The sequence below is a fragment of the Amblyomma mixtum genome, chromosome 7 (genome assembly GCF_055824585.1).
Source record: "Amblyomma mixtum isolate Tamu chromosome 7, ASM5582458v1, whole genome shotgun sequence".
Classification (NCBI taxonomy): domain Eukaryota; kingdom Metazoa; phylum Arthropoda; class Arachnida; order Ixodida; family Ixodidae; genus Amblyomma; species Amblyomma mixtum.
This window is the reverse complement of record NC_143018.1, coordinates 86,981,890-87,000,790: the sequence shown is the minus strand read 5'-3', so window position 1 is coordinate 87,000,790 and position 18,901 is coordinate 86,981,890. Positions and strand designations below refer to the sequence as shown.

Sequence of the window (18,901 nt, the reverse complement as noted above, 5' to 3'; positions counted from 1 at the left end):
TTATTGAGCTACAACTGGTGTTATTTCGCAGAAAAATTTCCGGTGAGCAAATAATGAACTTGTGAGTTTCCGAACCACCAGCACTCGTAACGCAGAATAGCACATGGTGAGTTCATAGCTCGAAATGATTGATACGGTAAAATAAAAATAAAAAAACTGAACTAGGCTTCTTTTGCAGTGTAGATCGCTTCCTTTGGTTCATTTGTTTTTGACTACTCTGTGTGAATTGAAATACTGAAATTCGATCCAAGTCATCCCTTTCGCTACTCTGTGGATTTTATCTATTTGAAATCACTTCATTTGAACGTATGGTTTATTTAAACTAAGGCTTCAGTCCCGTCAACATCAAGTGCATTACAATCCTCTTAATCCACACTCCATAATATTCAAACAAATTTTTGGTCTCCTTTGAGTTCAATTAAGGATATTTTTTGAAAAAGAATTTATTAATGAAGTCACCATTGTGCAACCTTCAAGGAACATGAATTTTTGAGTGCCAATTCTAAATATGTCATTCAATTTCATGTAAAATAAGTGCTTATGCACTTACAAAATATGTTATATAATTTTTTGAAGAGAGCTTTGAAGAAGGTTTCTTGCAATGAACTTTTTCAAATGCATGGCATTACATTTTTAGGACATCAAGGAATGCAACAAGGGCAAAATTATCATCCTGCCTATTGTAGAGCATGAGTTACAGTGTTCTTAAGTTGCACTCCAAGAACAGGGATCCAAACTTTTCTTCCCGTTTCTGAAGAGGCAACTTCAAAACTCCACAACTCAACTTCTATGATGGATGATTATTTTACCCTCACTGCATTCCTTGACGTCAAGACAAACCAATGGCATGCATTTCAGCTATTTCCCTGAAGCAAAATTGCTTAAACGCTCTCTCCAGAACACTTGCATAACACAATGCATAAGTGCACAAGGACTTGCTTTACGAGAAAGTAAATGACATATTTAAAATCCACACACAAAAATACATGTTCCCTGAAGATTGCATAATTGTGACTTCCTTGATAAATCTTTTTTTAAAGACAAGAGTCCCCCCCTTCAATTCAATTCCTTTTATTTCCTTTTCCAGAGGAGGAGACAGGACAAAAAGCTGTGACAACAGCTTGATGCGGGTCCTGCCCCCTTACAAATTGGCAGTCATAATGCTGAAATTCTACTACTTATAAGCCAAAATTAATTTAACCACCCAGATTCACTCCACATTGGGGTTTTCAGCATCAATGGCTGCACTGGTACAGTTCAGCCTGATGTGTAGGAGTAGTTCAATGCGAGGGCTGCCCACGATGGACGAGAGAGGAGGAAGACGGGAAGCCCACCTGGCAGAGAACCAGGTGCTCGGAGCAGACCACCAGCAGGGTGCACTCCACTCGGCGGACGATCTTGTCCCGCAGCCGGTAGTGCATGTCGTTGGGGTCAGTGGCCTCCCCGCTCAGCTCGTACACCATGATGCGCTCGGGAAGCTGCACCTGTGCAAGTGCATTACTCACGTCCTTTTTTTTTTTTGCTGCTGGACAGACATCAGAATAGCCAGCAAGAGTTATAGAATTCATTTTTACCAAGAACTAATATATTGGACAGGGACAGACATCAGCATAGCCAGAAAGAGTCGTAGAATACATCTTTACCAAGAACTAATATATTGGACAGAGCTGTGCACACAGAGTCTCCAACTATTGGCTCAGCTGGCTGGAAGATCCTATAACATATACAGTCGAACCCGGATATATCGAATTCGAAGGGGATTAGAAAATAGTTCGATATAGCGAAAATTCGATATACAGATACAGGCTTAAACTGCACTCCCAATCATAACAAATTGTGGCTTACCGTTTGGAACAGCCGCAAATCACATAGTATGGGCACGCAATGTGAAAGCGCTTTATTTCGCGGAAAAAAAAATTCACTAATTTTGGGCTGCTTTTTCCTCTGGGAAACGAAATTCAAAACACTGGTCTCGATCTTCTCGAGACTGTCCAGGTGCGAGAGCCCAGTGCCTTCCATTTCGCCGCAACAGCGCCGAATCAAGCTGAACGCTGACGCCAGTTCAGTGGCTGTGCACGGACGCATTTCTTCGACAACACAGCAGTCCTTGTCGTCGCTAGAATTGGCGTCTTGAACGCCAGCTATTCCGGCCACAATGTCCTCATCAGCGAGGTCGGCTACCGCTTGAACTTCGCTGTCAGTCACTTCGGACGGAACGGCGCCGGGAAAATTGAACAAGTCACAAAACGCGTCGTCCAAGCACTCATCGTCATCTAAATGTTCCGGACATTCGTCTCTGGCCACTTCAAGGCCTGCCTTGCCAAAACAGTTGGCTACTGTTGCTTCACGTCGCGCGTTAAAACACAGGCACACTCGAGAAAAACATGCGAGGCGCAGATGGAGCGGTCCGAGCGAAGCCTATGCGAGCGGCAGTCAACCCGGCTGCGAAGGAATGACAGAGGCAGTGCTGCCAACCTCCAGAGCCACTTCTCCCCAAATTTGCAAACAAAAAATCCCTAGATACGAAAAATAGTGTTCAATTGTGAAAAAATGTATATTTATGCATAGTTCAGTAGCAAGTTTTATGATGCAACTACCCTATTACCAGACGTTGGTAAGCAAATTAGCTGTAAATTTGAAATGAAGGATCTGAAATGAAGAACTTCTAAATGAAGCTACAAGATAAACTGTAGCGCTCTTTGGAAATTGCAAATTGAATGCTCTATATCGTGTATGTTTTTTTTTTTTCACTGTACGCAAGATATTAGTAAACATGCATCGGCATGTGGAATTAACTGAATTTTTTTTCCCTCATGTTGGGTCAGTTTAGACTTCAGCTGAAGGATACCACGTACAAAAGGCCTGGAGGTTGCTTGAGGAGTGAACAGAAACTGTGACATAAAAGCTGCTTGTTCATTTGCTGCGATTTCTCTAGAAGGTGGCTGACGTAACAGTTTGATTTGTTTGGTTTATTGGGGTTTAACGTCCCAAAGTGACTCAGGCTATGAGGGACGCTGTAGTGAAGGGATCCAGAAAATTTCGACCACCTGGGGTTCTTTGACATGCACTCATATCGCACAGTGCACAGGCCTCTAGAATTTCTCCTTCATCGAAATTCAACCGCTGAGGCCGGGATCGAAGCCTCGTCTTTTGGGTCAGCAGCCGAGCACCATAACCACCGAGCCACCGCGGCGGGTGAACTGGGAATCGTTCCCTTAGTTAGTCTAGCTAAGATTTCCAACCCGGCGCTCCTTTATCAAAGAAATGGCACCTTTGTTCTTTCCTAATTATCAAAATAAACATGCAGATATGCTTACTAAATAGAAGTTTCACGTTGTGCAGTGAGCTCCAAATACAGCGAGAGGAAGGGGCGCGCGTGTTGAGGGAAGGTGGTTGGATACCAGATCACAGCAGCGGGTGCCACAGGCCATGTCAGGGACCATACAAGTCCGACTACGTCCGTGTAAAGGCTGGTTCACATGCATGTAAGCGACTGAATATTGAGCCGCACAGTGCAGCGAAAAATTTTGAACTTGTTGGAACATCGCCGCTATGAGTGCTGGAGCCACCGCGATGGCTCTAAGAAGCTTTTGCACAGCAGCAACAAAGCGTTTTCACTTGCATGTGAAACAGGTTTTACTCGAGTGCGCGGCGGTGTTGTGCGGGCCTCCGTCAGCTGTAGAGAAAAAATAACGAAAAGCTTGCACTGTCTTCACAATTTGAGGAAGAAGAAAAATAATTCTGTGAGCAGATGAAATTTCCCTAGATCATACAAAAAATCCCTTTTCCCCTAAACAACATCCAAATTACCTAGATCTAGGGAAAAATCCCTAGGGCTGGCAGCACTGGACAGAGGGAAAAGAAAGAGCAGGGAGAAAGATCGGCGCTCTGGGCTTCGCTTTTTTTTTTTTCTGAGCTCTCTCTTTTCCCCACACCTTCGAGCGACTGTTTTCTCTCTCTTCCTCTCCCCAGGAAGCGTGGCTTGGAAACGTGGACGCGCGTCTTGATGCCGCGCACTCCCTTCGCTGAGCTCCAATGACCTTGACCAAGCACACGCAGCGGTACAGGAGGAGCGGGAAAGCTCGCGCCGGTGGGACGCAAAAACGGGGGAACAAAAAAAAAAAAAGGTCCTGCGCCTGCTGACTGACTGGGGAAATATTCGCCGCTGAGGCTAAAGTATCTATAAACGTTGGCTGAGGCGGCTGAGGACCGGACAGGAATGTCTTTGGGGAAAGCGCACCTTCCAGGGGCGCGGCGCGGAGTTCGATATGTCCAATGTCCGGCGAAAATGGAATTTGATATACAACGCAACTGTCCTATACTTTAACATAGTATTTTCAAGGGGGTAATCTGTGTGTTCGATATAGCCAATAATTCGAAATATGCGGGTTCGATATATCCGGGTTCGTCTGTACTTATGAAAAAGCAGTGCACTAGCACAAAGGGACGAGACAAAGCGTGCAACACCCCGTATATCTATTTACTTGACACAATGGGCGCATTTGTTTTTCAGTCCCGGACTGTCCGGGACTACTTGCGGACTCGAGTCCGGTATTTGTTTTTCTCGGGCAGCCCGAAAGCTCCGCCCACCTGCTTGCATCGCCATAGCAACGCGTTCGTTTTTAGCCTATGGCAGTCCGCGGGCTGCTTGGGGCTGCTGAGAAGGCAGCAGACGATAGCTGCGCGCCGCGCTGGCAGCCATATTAAGTTAGACTCCGTGTGCATTTTGAGTGCTTTTCGTGTTCCTGGAGGTCGATATCATGCGTTAAACCTTCACATGAGCTCCGTAGCTCCTCTCTGAGCCATCGCAAGACTTTTTGTTCTTGCATCTTCGTTTATTTTCTTGAAATCCACCGCACACGGACGCGCGTTCGGAGCTGCAAGCGCGTATTGTTTGCTCGTGTCGTCAAGAGGTTCTTGTTCACTTGTTTTGCCACATGCTGTCTGTACGCTTACCTGAAAGCATCGCAGGTGAACCACTCGCATACTGGAGCAGCTATAGAGCTTGTTGTCAACATTTTTGCGGAGGCTTTCGTCTATCCGCCTTTCCGCAACGAGTTGGGCTACTTTGTGCGAACTTCGCCGCAAGCAGTAGCGGCGAGCATACCTCCGAAGCTGAGTTCTGTAATGCACCTACGCTAAGCTGACAGTACAGTCTTTAAATCGACTCAGTATCATGATCGAGCGCACGGCGTTGCTTCGGCGTCGTAGTGGCCGTGGCTTGCATCGTCTGCTAGCAGATGACAGCGTCCTTGTACGGTAACCGAGGGGGAGCCCGGCTCTGGCGCCGTGTTCGAAAGCAGCCTATGGCAAGTAGGTCATGTGACCATGACGCTTTTCCTGTCCGAGAGGAAGCCGAGACCTGCCAGCAAGTAGCCCGGGACTGGAAAAACAAATGCGGCCAATGGCTCCATAGCTAAAGAGCCTCTGAAAATGAGATCATAAATTTGATGCTCGGCCACAGCAGCCAGACTCTGAGGGAGCCAGAATGCAAAAAAACACACACACTGAGATCTTGAGTGTCTTTGTTCACCAACTTTAGGGTTGATGACATGTAGCTAGAGCCCTCCAGTACAGCATTCCCTACTCCCCACAGCGTGGCTTCAAAACATAAGAATATGTCAAATGTATTTATGTTACATGCCATCAGCATGTTGTCAACCATGCACAGATGGAAATTAATGACAACAGGTCCTATGTGCTTGTATTCAAATCCATTGTGTTATGTGACATTGGCACAAGGAGGGCTGTTTACACATGGCTGTTTACACAAGGTGCGACAGGTCTTGTCTTTATATAAAGAAGGTGATAAGTCATTTCAAGAAGCAAAATACTGAGCTGTTAGCCTTAATGCAAAAAAAAAAAGCCAAGAAGTTTAATTTGAACATAACAGGTAGCCGAGGCTCCTGAACAAGACCGAAAACAACGCAGATATTACCCAGAAAGCCACCTTGTGTAAAATGCTAATGCTCACAGAATGGCAAAGTAAGGCAGCACTCAATACATTACAGCCCAGATTGCAAGAAGCTTGCTTGCTTAGATGAAATACTAGAGGAATGAAGTTTAGCAAAATAAAATTTGCCCACACTGACTATAAGTGCATTAAAGCAAGGGACTTTGAATAACTTCACCACCAGTAAAACCTGTCCCGATTAGATTAACGAGGGCAACTTCTCCATGGGTCAACTCACAGCAAGACGGTGCTTGTAGATTGCTAGTTTCTTGACCAGGTCACGGCACTTGATTCGAACTGCACGGTTTGAGAAAAGGATTTTAAGAAGAAGACATCATTTACCTCGAAGAACTAGTCAACATGCAGCATGAAGCCCCGCGACGAGAAACTGGTTAAATAGTATTTGTCAGATATAGGCACACATGCCTTTTAGGCTGAGACAGACCACAAAAGGGATGAACAATGGCTTTTCTGACAATACTGAAAGAACTCGCCTAAATGGCACAACTTATAAGTCTGCTGCAAAAGGGTTGTTTAGGGTTGTTTGATAAATATTTTTATTGGAGCGCGAGCCGATTTACCTGCACAGTTGCATGATACAAAAACACACACAAACAAACAATCAACCATGAGCTAGTAACAAACAATAACAAGAAAAAGCGCCTTTACAGACAAGCCGACAAGAACAGACACTCCGCATCTTGGCAACGGTACAAACTATGTGATAAGGAATATCAGTCTGAGCTGATATCTGCACGTAGGCACTTCTTCACACACGATCTACCGGCAATGCTAACAAACAATCCACGGAAGTTCTGGCAGATAATAAACCCCGCTAATCATCCTGACATTACTCTTACCAACGCGGAAGGCAGCAGTGTTCCAGTGGCCGAATGCGCCGAACTTTTCAATAACGCATTCACATCCGTTTTTACCCGTGAAGATCTCCCTCTACCTCCTATTTCTGTCAGCACTTCTAATACATCAATGTCCGAAATATTTATCAGTGAGACCGGTATCTTATCCTTACTAGGGAAGCTTAAAACAACATCAGCATCAGATCACCTTGGCTTAAATAACAAAATACTCAAAAATTCATCTGATGGTATTCATCGCATCTTGTCCGCTATTTTTTCACAATCTCTATCATCAGGCGTGATTCCGCTGGACTGGCGCCTAGCTAAAGTTGTGCCAATTTTCAAGTCTGGCGATCGTTCCTCACCACTAAATTACCGACCCATTTCATTAACTAGCACTGTTTGCAAACTTCTTGAACACGTAATTCACTCGCAGGTAATTAACTATCTTGAAGAACATAACATTATCTTTAAATATCAACATGGGTTCCGTAAAGGCTACTCTTGCGAAACGCAACTTGCCGGATTCATTCAAGACATACATTCATCGATTGATGCTGGCATTCAAGTAGACTCCATATTTCTTGATTTTTCTAAAGCTTTCGACAGAGTACCTCACAACCGGTTATTAATGAAACTAGCACTGCTTAATATTCACCCTCTTGTCATTGCATGGGTTAAAGATTTTCTCTTTTCCAGGTCTCAATTTACAACTGTCAATAACCACAATTCGTCTTTCAGCCAAGTACACTCTGGCGTCCCACAAGGAAGTGTGCTTGGCCCCTTACTTTTCCTAATATTTATCAACGATTTACCGGATTCCATTTCTTCCCATATCAGACTTTTTGCTGATGATTGTGTAATTTATCGCAAAATTTATTCTAACACCGATTGCCAATCCCTTCAATCTGACCTGGATTCAGTAACAGCATGGTGCTCAACCTGGCTTATGCAACTTAATCATTCAAAAACTAAATTGATGTCTTTTACTAACCGAAAGTCTCGAATTCAAACAGCATACTCCTTAAATAATAGCTCACTCGAGCTAGTCACCACGTATAAGTACTTAGGACTTCACCTTCATTCAGACTTAGCATGGAACCACCATATTAACCTTATGCTTGCATCTGCTAATCGGTCATTAGGTCTCTTAAAACATAACCTAAAGCATGCTCCTCCTCACCTCCGTGCTCATGCCTATACCACTCTAATTCGACCTAAAATTGAATATGCCTCGGCTATTTGGGACCCTTACCAATCTTACCTAATAAATAACATTGAATCATTGCAGACCCGCGCCGTTCGTTTTATTTACTCCGATTATTCACGTAACACCAGCGTCACAGCCTTAAAGAAACGCGCAGGTCTCCAGGATTTATGTCTCCGCCGTAAAATTGCACGACTATCACTTTTTCATAAACTTTATCATCATCCATCACTTCATAACGACTTTTTTTCTTTGCCTCCTTCGATTTTTGACCGCCGCGATCATCCCTTTAAAGTTAGACGTTTCACGTGCAGAACATTTATCTATGCGCATTCATTCTTACCACGCACAATATCTGACTGGAACACTCTGCCTTCATATATCGCAACCACCACTGATCCTGATAAATATTTTAAACTTATATCTTCAATAACTACTGCTTAACTCTTCGCATACATTGTTAATTTATTTGTTCATGGCTTCCTTTTTTGCAGGGTTTGTTACTAAAAAGATTCATTGTATTAGTGTTCTGTTTGTATAATTTTAATCTTGCACTAATCTTCGTTCTTTGCCGCGCTGCCATTCTTTTGATTCTTTTGCTTACTTATATGTCATGCAAGTGTCTTAGTTGTGCTTTTTTTTTCTTTTGCTTGTCATCCAAAGTGTCTTATTTGTGCTTTTGTTGTTTGTTTTATATTTGTGGTTTTTTTTGTTTTTGTTTTATCCTGTTCAATTGCCTGTGCCCCCCCCCTATGTAATACCCTCTCGAGGGCCTTTAGGGGTATTCTGTATAAATAAATAAAATAAATAAACAGTCCCACGACATTAACCAAGACATCTGCTACAGATCCTAAACATGAGTTAATGCGTAGGACACAAAGGGAAAACACTCCAAGAAGTCTTGCTCTCTACAGGGGCGATAAAATGATGCCAACAGCTGTACTGTGCCCTGCCGACCCCTCCAAAAATCAGTAAAAGGTTAGGCACACTTAGGTCACACGAAGACACAGAGCACATTCTGAAGAACATGTAAACATTCACTCCAGAGGAAGCTGCTTGAGCATTTATTGCTGCAAAAGGCAATCACCTTTCTCATCGGTCACGAGATGCTGGATGATGACGTCAGTCATGTTGTCTCTGTATGCGTACCGTTCACGATACAGGCTGTGCACAGTGGAGAAGCCCAGCTCGAAGTAGGCGGTTGTGCCATCCTGGCAGCCAAGGGCCTGGTGTTGAAAAGATTTCATTTTAGATTTGGAGAAAGAAAAATATACAGTGAAATCTCCAGATATCGAGTCCGGGTTTAACAAATTATTGGCTATATCAAACTCATGCTCAATATTCTTTAACAAATACGTGCAATTTTACCTTATGTACTAACGCGGTAGGCCACAGAACGAATATAGCGAATGCTCCAGTATGAAGCAGTGCCTAATCGATTGGTAGGAGGCAGGCTTCATCAGTCTAGCTAGTGTTTGGTCTGCCATTGATGCATGCTGGTGGTGCTGTGAGGGAAGCCAACTTAACTGCCGTCTGGCGCTTGGTCTTTAGCGACCTCTGGTATCGCAGCGAGCATCTTCAAAACAACACTAAAGCTTCAGAAAAGGTCGCTCCCTACTCTCTCTAACTCTGGCAAGGGTAGCTCGAGTTGCCATCGCAGTCACTCACTAAGCTGTGTTACTCTCAAGCACATTTTTAGTGAAATTTTGTATCATAAATTTAGGCTCTATCGACAATGTTATGATTTCTTTACCTGTTTGCTATAACGAGGTTTTGCTGTACTAAATGGCTACTTTGGCATTATTTTTTAAAAAATGTCACTTTTAGAGGGCTAATGTCGACCGAGACTGGGGTTCAGCTTCTACACTGAGGCTGCAACATCGATATGGACATAAGTGAATGTGTGCCACAGGGGTTGCTTCGAAAGCGAAGGTCCCTACTGCATAATGTTGGCTCAGGATACCAAAGGTGGATGTTGGGAGTATTGCAGTCAAGTCTGAACCGCTCCAAAATCCAAAAATATTCACTCAATTCTGCTGCTGTGCAAAGGGACAGCCTGAAAAAAATAGTACTTAATGTTGACAGGTTTATGAAGCAAGTCATCACCATCATCAGCAGCTTGACAATGCCCACTGCAGGGCAAAGGCCTTTCCCAGGTCTTTCCAATTAACCTTCTCCTGATTTGCAATCAAGTTCTTGCCTCTGCTGGCATTCACTAATGCCTGTACAGTGTGTGGAGATCAAGTATCAGGCTTGAGCCCACTGAGGTGATGAAAATCACCTCATTATCACCACCTCATGATGTGTCAGATAGTTATGCCACGCAACATAACGAAGCGAGCAGTGGCCAGCTGGCAGACATAAACCTGAAAATCATCCCGAGGGTGTTCGGTATAGAAATGGCATCGAGATATTGAAAAAAATGTAAATAAAGTAGCAATAATGCAGAGTTTGTGCCACGTGGGCTCCTCGAATGCTCGCACATGAGCAGAAAGAGCCCTGTGTGTCAATTTTCAAAAATTTTTTAAATCAACAAAGTCGATATGAACCAATGCCAAAACCACTTTTCAGACAGAGGCCGAAACAAACAATATGACACAAGGCATAAAAGGTTCCAGGAAATGACTAAATCAATAAGGCTAAAAACAGATATAACAGCTACACTTAAAGAGGCCCCGAAAGATCTCCAAAGTGTGATGAGTTGCACACTCAGTGGGTAAAGTACATACTATGCTGCCGCGAACATCCCTGCCAAGCTTCCCAGTCCTATGTGATGAACAGAGCTCGCAAACAAAGGACAGTACTCTTTTTTTATTAGTATAATAGAAACTTTTCCACATGCCACATGTGAACACTCCTTAATGACACCTACGACATAGCACCTCATGACAGTGGCAAGAGCAGTATTGCATCATTGCTGACAACAACAATTGGGCATCATCATTACCGAAGGTACACACTAAAAGAAAATGGAGGAAGGAATATGAATTAATGAGAAATGGCAAAAGCTCAACATTGTACTTCTAATGCTCTTGCTGTGCATACAAGAAGGATTCCATCGGGACGATACTGCTCGTATTTTCTCGCACTGCTGGCATTGCTGCTGAGCATTAAGATAGGGCGCTCCTTATCTAGGCTTAGGCTGCTGAAGTAAATTTCACGGGGAGATATTTCCGCTAAATAAAGATAAAGCAGCCCACATTTACTTTCGCCGCCGCGGTGGCTCAGTGGCTATGGTGCTCGGCTGCTGACCCGAAAGACGCGGGTTCGATCCCGGCCGCGGCGGTTGAATTTCTTTGGAGGAGAAATTCTAGAGGCCCGTGTACTGTGCGATGTCAGTGCTCGTTAAAGAACCCCAGGTGGTCGAAATTATCCGGAGCCCTCCACTACGGCGTCTCTCAGAGCCTGAGTCGCTTTGGGACGTTAAACCCCATAAACCAAGCCAAACCAAACATTTACTTTCACTAGAAAAGACATCTGCAAAATACATGAAGTTCCCTCCCATACATCTCTATCCCAAACATCCTTCTTTCCTTCCATGATAAACAAGTGGAACAGGTTACCTGAAGATGTTGTTTCAGCCACTGATAATAGTTTTAAAGTTTCACTAAAGCAGCATCTACAGGCTCCAATGTAACAACAGCACTCCTGTTTTTATTCTTTACTTTTGTAAGCGTCTGCAATGGTGCCTCACTGAGAAGGATGCCAGGGAGACTTTTACGATTTTGAAGAAGTTCTGCTTTGGCACTCCTGACAGTATGCATGCAATAAAGCATTGATGGAAATGTGGAAGACGGACATCATTACTGCGCCAGTCTTATCTCAAAAGCACCCATTGCCCAGTCGTCTTCCAAAAGATAAATTTGCCGCGATGCAAGCATTTCTTGACAGCTTTTTCAGGGTTATTCGATAATCTAACCTTCTGAATACAATGCGAACACTCTTTCCGGTCCCTTGAAGTTTGATTATTAACGAGCTTTTACTACATGTAACAAGAATCAGTCAATCTGGACTCACCAGGTGACTCGCATCTGGGCGCGCCTGGCAACACCACACCCAGGAGGCCTGCTGGGAGACGGGGCCAACGCAGATGCCGTCTCGGGTGTAGACGCGGGCCTCACGGCTCGAGCCGCCCACCACCAGGTACTCCCCGCCCGGGAAGTAGCTGACGAAGGTCGGATCAAAGCCCAGCGCCCGCTCCCGGCCCGTCTGCTGGCCCGCCACGTTGTAGAAGCTGAGTGTCTGCGCCCAGTCGGCCACGGCGAGGACGTCGCCACCACCTTCCTCCCTGCGCGTTTCGATCAAGCAGCAAGATGATGTAACGGCGGCCCAATCAAAACAGTAAACTGACGGGGAGCGAAGCTTCGTTCTCATAATTGCACAAGAACACATTTCCAAGATGTTGTCTAGGTGTACAAACCATGGAAAAGATTAACTGGTTTGGTTTATTGGGGTTTAACGTCTCAAAGCAACTCGGGCTATGAGGGACATCGTAGTGAAGGGCTCCAGAAATTTCGACCACCTGGGGTTCTTTAGCATGCACTGACATCGCACAGTACACGGGCCTCTAGAATTTCACCTCCGTCAAAATTCGGCCACCACAGCTGGGATAGAACCCGCGTCCATAGAGCCAGCAGCCGAGAGCCGTAACCACTGAGCCACCGCAGCGGGGTGGAAAAAGATTAACTGCTTGGTAGTCAAAGCCTGTACCACGACCTCAAGGATATGCCCTGCACTTTCCTTAGTGACCTCCACAGTACACAACTCGATGTCAAGCTGTGCCTACAGGCCACGAGGAAATACAGCCTTTTCGTGAATTCTGTCTTCCGAAAACTTCTGTAGGCTACTGTACATTAACAGGCAATTTCTCATTCGTGGTACCCAGAGGCCTTGAAAAGTACTTTGCGAAAGGTGTTGCCTACCTGTGTCTGATGCTCTGAACTCACCATGGCCCTTACCAGGATGCTAGAAAACATGGCGCACTGCAACAAATACAATGGTCCAATGCTTGGCCATTCATATTCAATCCCTTCCTTTCATTTTCCTTTAATAATGAGCCTGTGAATAAGCTCTCCTCTAGAGAAGGATGCATTTCTTTTTTCAGATATGTGATAAAAGCCACGACAAAGGATGATGACGCAAATTGAGGTTGGTGAAGAGGCAAAGGAGAGGGCCAGAGATATAGCTTAGTAGCCTCCCTGGGACCACTCAAGCAAGACAACTAAACGAGAAGAAACAAAAACTGGCGAACTAGCAACTAGTTGAACCTCATTACAGCGAACAGGAAAAATGTCATAAAATAATTCGATACAGCCGCAGTTCATAACATTAAATTTCGTCAAAAAACACAACATATGCAAAGGTGGGGCAATTCTACCAGCGAAGAGCTGACAACACAGGTAATCTTTACTAGAAAAACGGGGAAAACTTTTCCTAAGTCCTAGCACCATTTCAAAGGTGCATGCAGTACACTGAAAGCCATAAGGCAAGAAATTTTATGCATCCAGGAGTGGTCAGCTAACTGTTTGAATGTTTAGTGCACTGTATGAATGACGTCATAATTACGCAGGAGGGTGTATTTCAGCAGCTCCTCAATTTGGATGCTAAGAAGGCCAATGGACCAGACAACATACCAACCCAGTTTCTCCGAAGATATGCCGAGTGGGCGTCGAGATACCTTATACTTATTTTTCAAAAATCTTTGCACACCCATTGTGTACCACAAGATTGGCGCAATGCACTAGTAATTCCGGTGTTTAAAGGGGGAAACCGAGAACTTGTAAATAACTACCGCCCAATATCTCTTACATCGATTTCTTGTAAACTTATGGAACATATTATAGCGAAGCACATCTTTCATCACCTAGAAACAAACGGTTTACTTTACCCTCACCAACACGGATTCAGAGCAGGCCTTTCCACCACTACACAACTTGTAGAGACAATTCATGATTTTGCAATGACGATTGATGGGAAGCAGCAGATTGACGTAATCGCTGTAGACTTTGCCAAAGCTTTTGACAAAGTGCCGCACAATAAATTAGTTTTTAAACTGGAAAGAGCTGGAATTAATTTGAATATTGTGAAATGGATTAAAGCTTATTTAACAAATCGTAACCAAGTGGTCAAAGTGGATGGTCATGTGTCCAGCCCACTAGCAGTGCTTTCAGGAGTTCCGCAGGGTTCTGTTCTGGGACCATTGTTATTTTTAGTCTATATTAATGATATCTCTGCTGTTCTGGAACCAAATGTACGACTAAAGCTATTTGCAGATGACTGTTTAATTTATTCTACAGTTAGAAACAAGGACGACCAGCTTAGAATTAACAACTCTTTACAGGCTTTAAGCGAATGGTGCAAAAAATGGAACATGGAAATAAATTATTCGAAATCAACATACACGCACATTACAACGAAGAAGTCTGTTCTTTTGTTCCCATATGTCATTGGTGACAAATGTTTGGTAAATGTAACTCAGTTTAAGTACCTAGGAATGACAATAACACAAAACTTAAATTGGGGCACACATATAGAAGAGGTTTGTTCTAAAGCATACCAGAAGTTATATTTTCTGAGAAAAAAATTGGAGCATGCTACACGGGATGTAAGACTAATTGCATATAAAGCTTTTGTGAGGCCAGTCCTTGAGTATGCGTCAGTAGTATGGAGTCCTAAACAGAATTATTTAAAGAAACAATTAGAAAGAGTTCAGAGGTACGCAGTACGCTTTATTTGCTGCCGATATCGAAGGACAGACTCAGTTGCGGATATGCTCTCTTCCTGTAACCTGGATTTATTAGAAACACGACGACAAAAAAATCGGCTGAAGTTATTGTTCCAGATGCTCCAAGGACAGATAAATATTCAGAAGGAAACATACATACAAGCACCAGGCAAACGCAGCTCTAGAACAAATCATGGTCGGGTAATTCAGCCTTACAACGCCCGTAGTGAAACTTTCAAACATTCCTTCTTCCCTCATGCAGTTGAAATGTGGAATGATTTGCCAATGAGTGTTGTGAAACAGAGTGATGTGCATGCATTCGAACGATCTCTGGATAACCACCTGCTTGAAAGTACCATTTGATGCTTGACTGAATGATGTACCGTGTCATGCTGATGTATTCAATGCTTGTGAATAGTGCTGTTTTTCTATGAAATTTTTATACCCTCTCTGTAAGGACCCTCACACGAGGGTTGACAGTATTGTTAAATAAATAAATAAATAAATAAATAAATAAGTGATCATCAGCAACCAAATTCAATACTGAATGCCAGAGAGTGGCAAATGTGGATGTCGCTTGCCAAGATAATGAGTAATATGCACATTAATGCGTGTAGAATGCAGTGCACTTACGTACTCAATTTGTTTAAAGCTGGGTCACGCTTAGGCTTTCACAATGAGAAGAAGGGCCATAAAGTAACAGACAGCTGCAGTGTCTTCACAGCAGTGTGTTGGCTTCATTTATTTTTGGGTACTATACTAATGCTTCTATGTCTGATTCTGAATGCCTAAGCTGTCGATTATTCAAACAAATGCCACGGCAACAGATTCCACTCAAGCTCGATGGCTGCGATTTTATTTGCTTCTCTAGTCGACACTCTTGTTGCCAGAAGAGAAAGTTGTATTTGAAAATACAAGTGAAAATAAAAAAAACGAGCTTATGATACGAAACACATGTTCACAATTACACACCCTAATACAGTAGATTCCCGTTAAGACGAACTCGCTTAAGATGAACCCTTGGTTAAGATGAACAGTGGTGGTCATTTGTTTGGTTTCCCATAGAGTCAATCTGCTTAAGATCTGCTTCAAAAATCTGCTTAAGATGTAGCAGATCAAAAGCAGATCAAAAATCTGCTTAAGATGTACACTGCACACGTGCTAATTGGTTAAGATGAACTTTCACGACCAGCCGTGCCCAAGCCATGCAGCTTTACTCGACCATTCGAGCAGTATTTCAGCGGAAGGAAAGAAAAAAAAAGCTAAAAAATTGAAAGCTTTTTTGCACCGCCGACAATCCATGCGACGCGGGGAGGCACAGAGATCTAACCACGTCTCCGTTGAAAGGGTGATTCTGTGAAAGCAGAACTGTCGCCGCTCCTCCCCTGTGAGGGCACTGAAGGATATCTTGGAAGGTTAAGTGATATGCCTACGCTTGTAGCAAGCAGACGATTTTCTCGATAGACACAAAAAAAAATAACAGACTGGGCAACACTCAACAGTGCCTGATGCACTGCACCAGTAGTGCCACGGCCGCTAGATACAAAGCGCAAAGCGAGGTGCGGCCCGCCACGTCGCACAGAAACGGCGTCTTGGGCCTAGTTCTCCGTGCGCCCGCCGCGGCGCCACTGCTCGGGGACAACTGCTCGCAGGGAAACGCCGCGACAGCTGCGCCGGTACGCCCGTTGCTCACTGTTTGAGGGCGTAAACAGTGCACTTTCTACTTGCTCATTAAAGATTGCATTTTTAAGTAGTCATTGAAAACGCCGATTATTGGATTGGATTATGGGGTTTAACGTCCCAAAGCGACTAAGGCTATGAGAGACGCCGTAGTGGAGGGCTCCGGAAATTTCGACCACCTGGGGTTCTTTAACGTGCACTGACATCGCACAGTACACGGGCCTCTAGAATTTCTCCTCCAAAGAAATTCCAGCCGCCGCGGCCGGGATCGAACCCGCGTCTTTCGGGTCAGCAGCCGAGCACCATAACCGCTGAGCCACCGCGGCGGCAAACGCCGATTATGTCACAATCACCGCAGCAGGTAGGAAGTGTATGCCTGAACGCTGTCCATAACGGCCGCCTATACGATGCACGACGGCGAGCGCGGCTGTACCTGAGGATGTTGCATTAATGCGCCTGAAGCTTTCGATCTACTTTTAAGGCGTAAGCCTTTTATGGCTCATGACTCGCCAGCGTGTCCGTCCGTCCATGCGTCCGCGGCAGCTGTCAATAATGGTTACTTGAAAAGTCAGTAATGATAGTTAATGGTGTAGTAGTATTTTTTACTTTTTTATTTATCAAATACTGCCAACTGCCTCTTGGCAGTCAAAGTAGGAGTGGATACATTGTTCTTGAACAATTGCTAAGGTGAGTTTAACAGCGGCAAGGAAAGAAAACATGCTATTGACAATCAGCCACGAAGGAATGTGCAGAATAAAAAAACACACAAAAAAAAGAAAGAAGGAATACACTTTGAAAGGCGGACGGCAAAGCAAGAAGCGTTGTAAAGAAATACTTGCTGCATCATAGGTAAGATGACACGGCCGTAACAAAAGATTCAACTGAGGGCATGTCAGCTACTTCATAGGGTAAGGCACTCGGCTGTGGTTCGAGGGGAGAATGATGAGCGGTAGGCGTTAGTTTTAACCTGCGGCATTGCAATTGTTTTGCTGTGCTTGCCTCTCGTTTTCCTGGATTCGTTGAAGTGCATGTAACCATGAAAATTTATTTTGACATGGTGGTTGACAATACTGTACATCATGTGTAGGCGGTGTAGTTTACGGCGCATTTCTAGCGACGGGAGCCCAGCTCGTGTTCTCAGGTCTGAAGCAGAGATACTTCTATGGTAAGCGTTAAAAATGAGTCGAAGTGCTTTCTTTTGTACCCCTTCAATGTGATTAATGTTTTTCTTAGTATGAGGGTCCCAAACAGTGTCAGCATAATCAAGAATTGGCCTAACGAGTGTCGTGAATGCTGCAAGTTTTGTTGCACTAGTGCAGTGCCTCATGCGGTGCTTTAATAACCACAGCTTTTTTAGTGACGCCGACACAACATATACAACATGTGCGTTCCACGTTAATTTGGAGTCAATTATAACACCAAGATATTTGAAGTTGTCAACCCGCTTGACATCAGCATTGTTAATTTTGTAAGTATATATTAACGGTTTTTTTTCTTTCTTGTGACCATCATGTGGGCACATTTAGAGACATTTAGGTTCATACGCCAGGATTGGCACCAACTGTTAATTGCAGAGAGGTAATCACGTAGCACAATTTGATCTTGCACAGATTCGATGACCTGGTACACGATGCAGTCATCGGCGAAGAACCGGCATTGTACAGAGGAATCCAAAGACAGGTCATTTAAATAGATCAGAAAAAGAAGAGGTCCAAGGACAGAACCTTGTGGTACACCGGATAATACTGGGGCAGATGAAGAAAGTGAGTTTTCAATGCAGACATACTGTTGTCGATTGGATAAGTAACAATCAAGCCAATTCAAAATTTGTTCACTTTGCAATACACTTTTTAGCTTAAGTAATAACCTTTTGTGACAGACTCGGTCAAACGCCTTTTCGAAGTCGAGGAACAGTATATCAATTTGCCCACCCTGATCCAAAGCTACCATGAGATCATTAGTAGTGTGTAGTAGTTGCGTAACCGTGGATAGGCCACGTCGAAAACCGTGCTGTCCCTCAGAAAAGAAATTATTATTTTCCAGAAAACTGCTTATATGCTTAAAAATAAAGTGCTCCATTACCTTGCTAACGGTGCACAGGAGCGAAACAGGAGCGAAACAGTAGATGTACGAGCAGTAATGATGATTAGTTAATGATACCCACTAAACGCGCACACTGCGCATGCGCAGTGCCCTATGCGCAATTTTCAGGTGGTTTAACAACGGCGCATGCACACTGACGTCAAAAGTTTGCACAATGGTCGTATCACCCAGAGCTCTCTCAGGTGCTCTCTGAACGTTGATCGAAGAAGGATGCAGCCCGCGCGCGCTCCAATGTCGCCCGCTACGAAACGCGCTCGCGATGCCGTACGGAAGCGTTCAAGAGTCGCCAAACGATCTTCAACAGTCGCCAAGCAGAGGGCAGCGACAGAGGCGGTTAAAGGCTTTCGCCTCTTCGCACTTTAGATCGTCAAAGTGCT

The 18,901-nt window shown here is 44.2% G+C and overlaps 1 protein-coding gene across 2 annotated transcripts in view; it reads right to left on the bottom strand.

The window, feature by feature from the left end:
• Oseg1 (intraflagellar transport protein Oseg1) overlaps window positions 1-18,901 on the bottom strand; it is a 55,414-nt gene that overhangs the window by 26,468 nt on the left and 10,045 nt on the right. For both annotated transcript variants that reach the window (XR_016284319.1, XM_089553069.1), the window contains exons 6-9: window positions 12,035-12,305; window positions 9,105-9,243; window positions 6,192-6,250; window positions 1,335-1,484 (exon numbers count right to left, since the gene is read on the bottom strand). Coding sequence is in view for 1 of the 2 variants with exons in the window: in XM_089553069.1 (XP_089409195.1) it covers window positions 1,335-1,484; window positions 6,192-6,250; window positions 9,105-9,243; window positions 12,035-12,305 (619 nt within the window). In the remaining variant the exon portion in view is untranslated. The remainder of the gene's footprint in view (window positions 1-1,334; window positions 1,485-6,191; window positions 6,251-9,104; window positions 9,244-12,034; window positions 12,306-18,901) is intronic.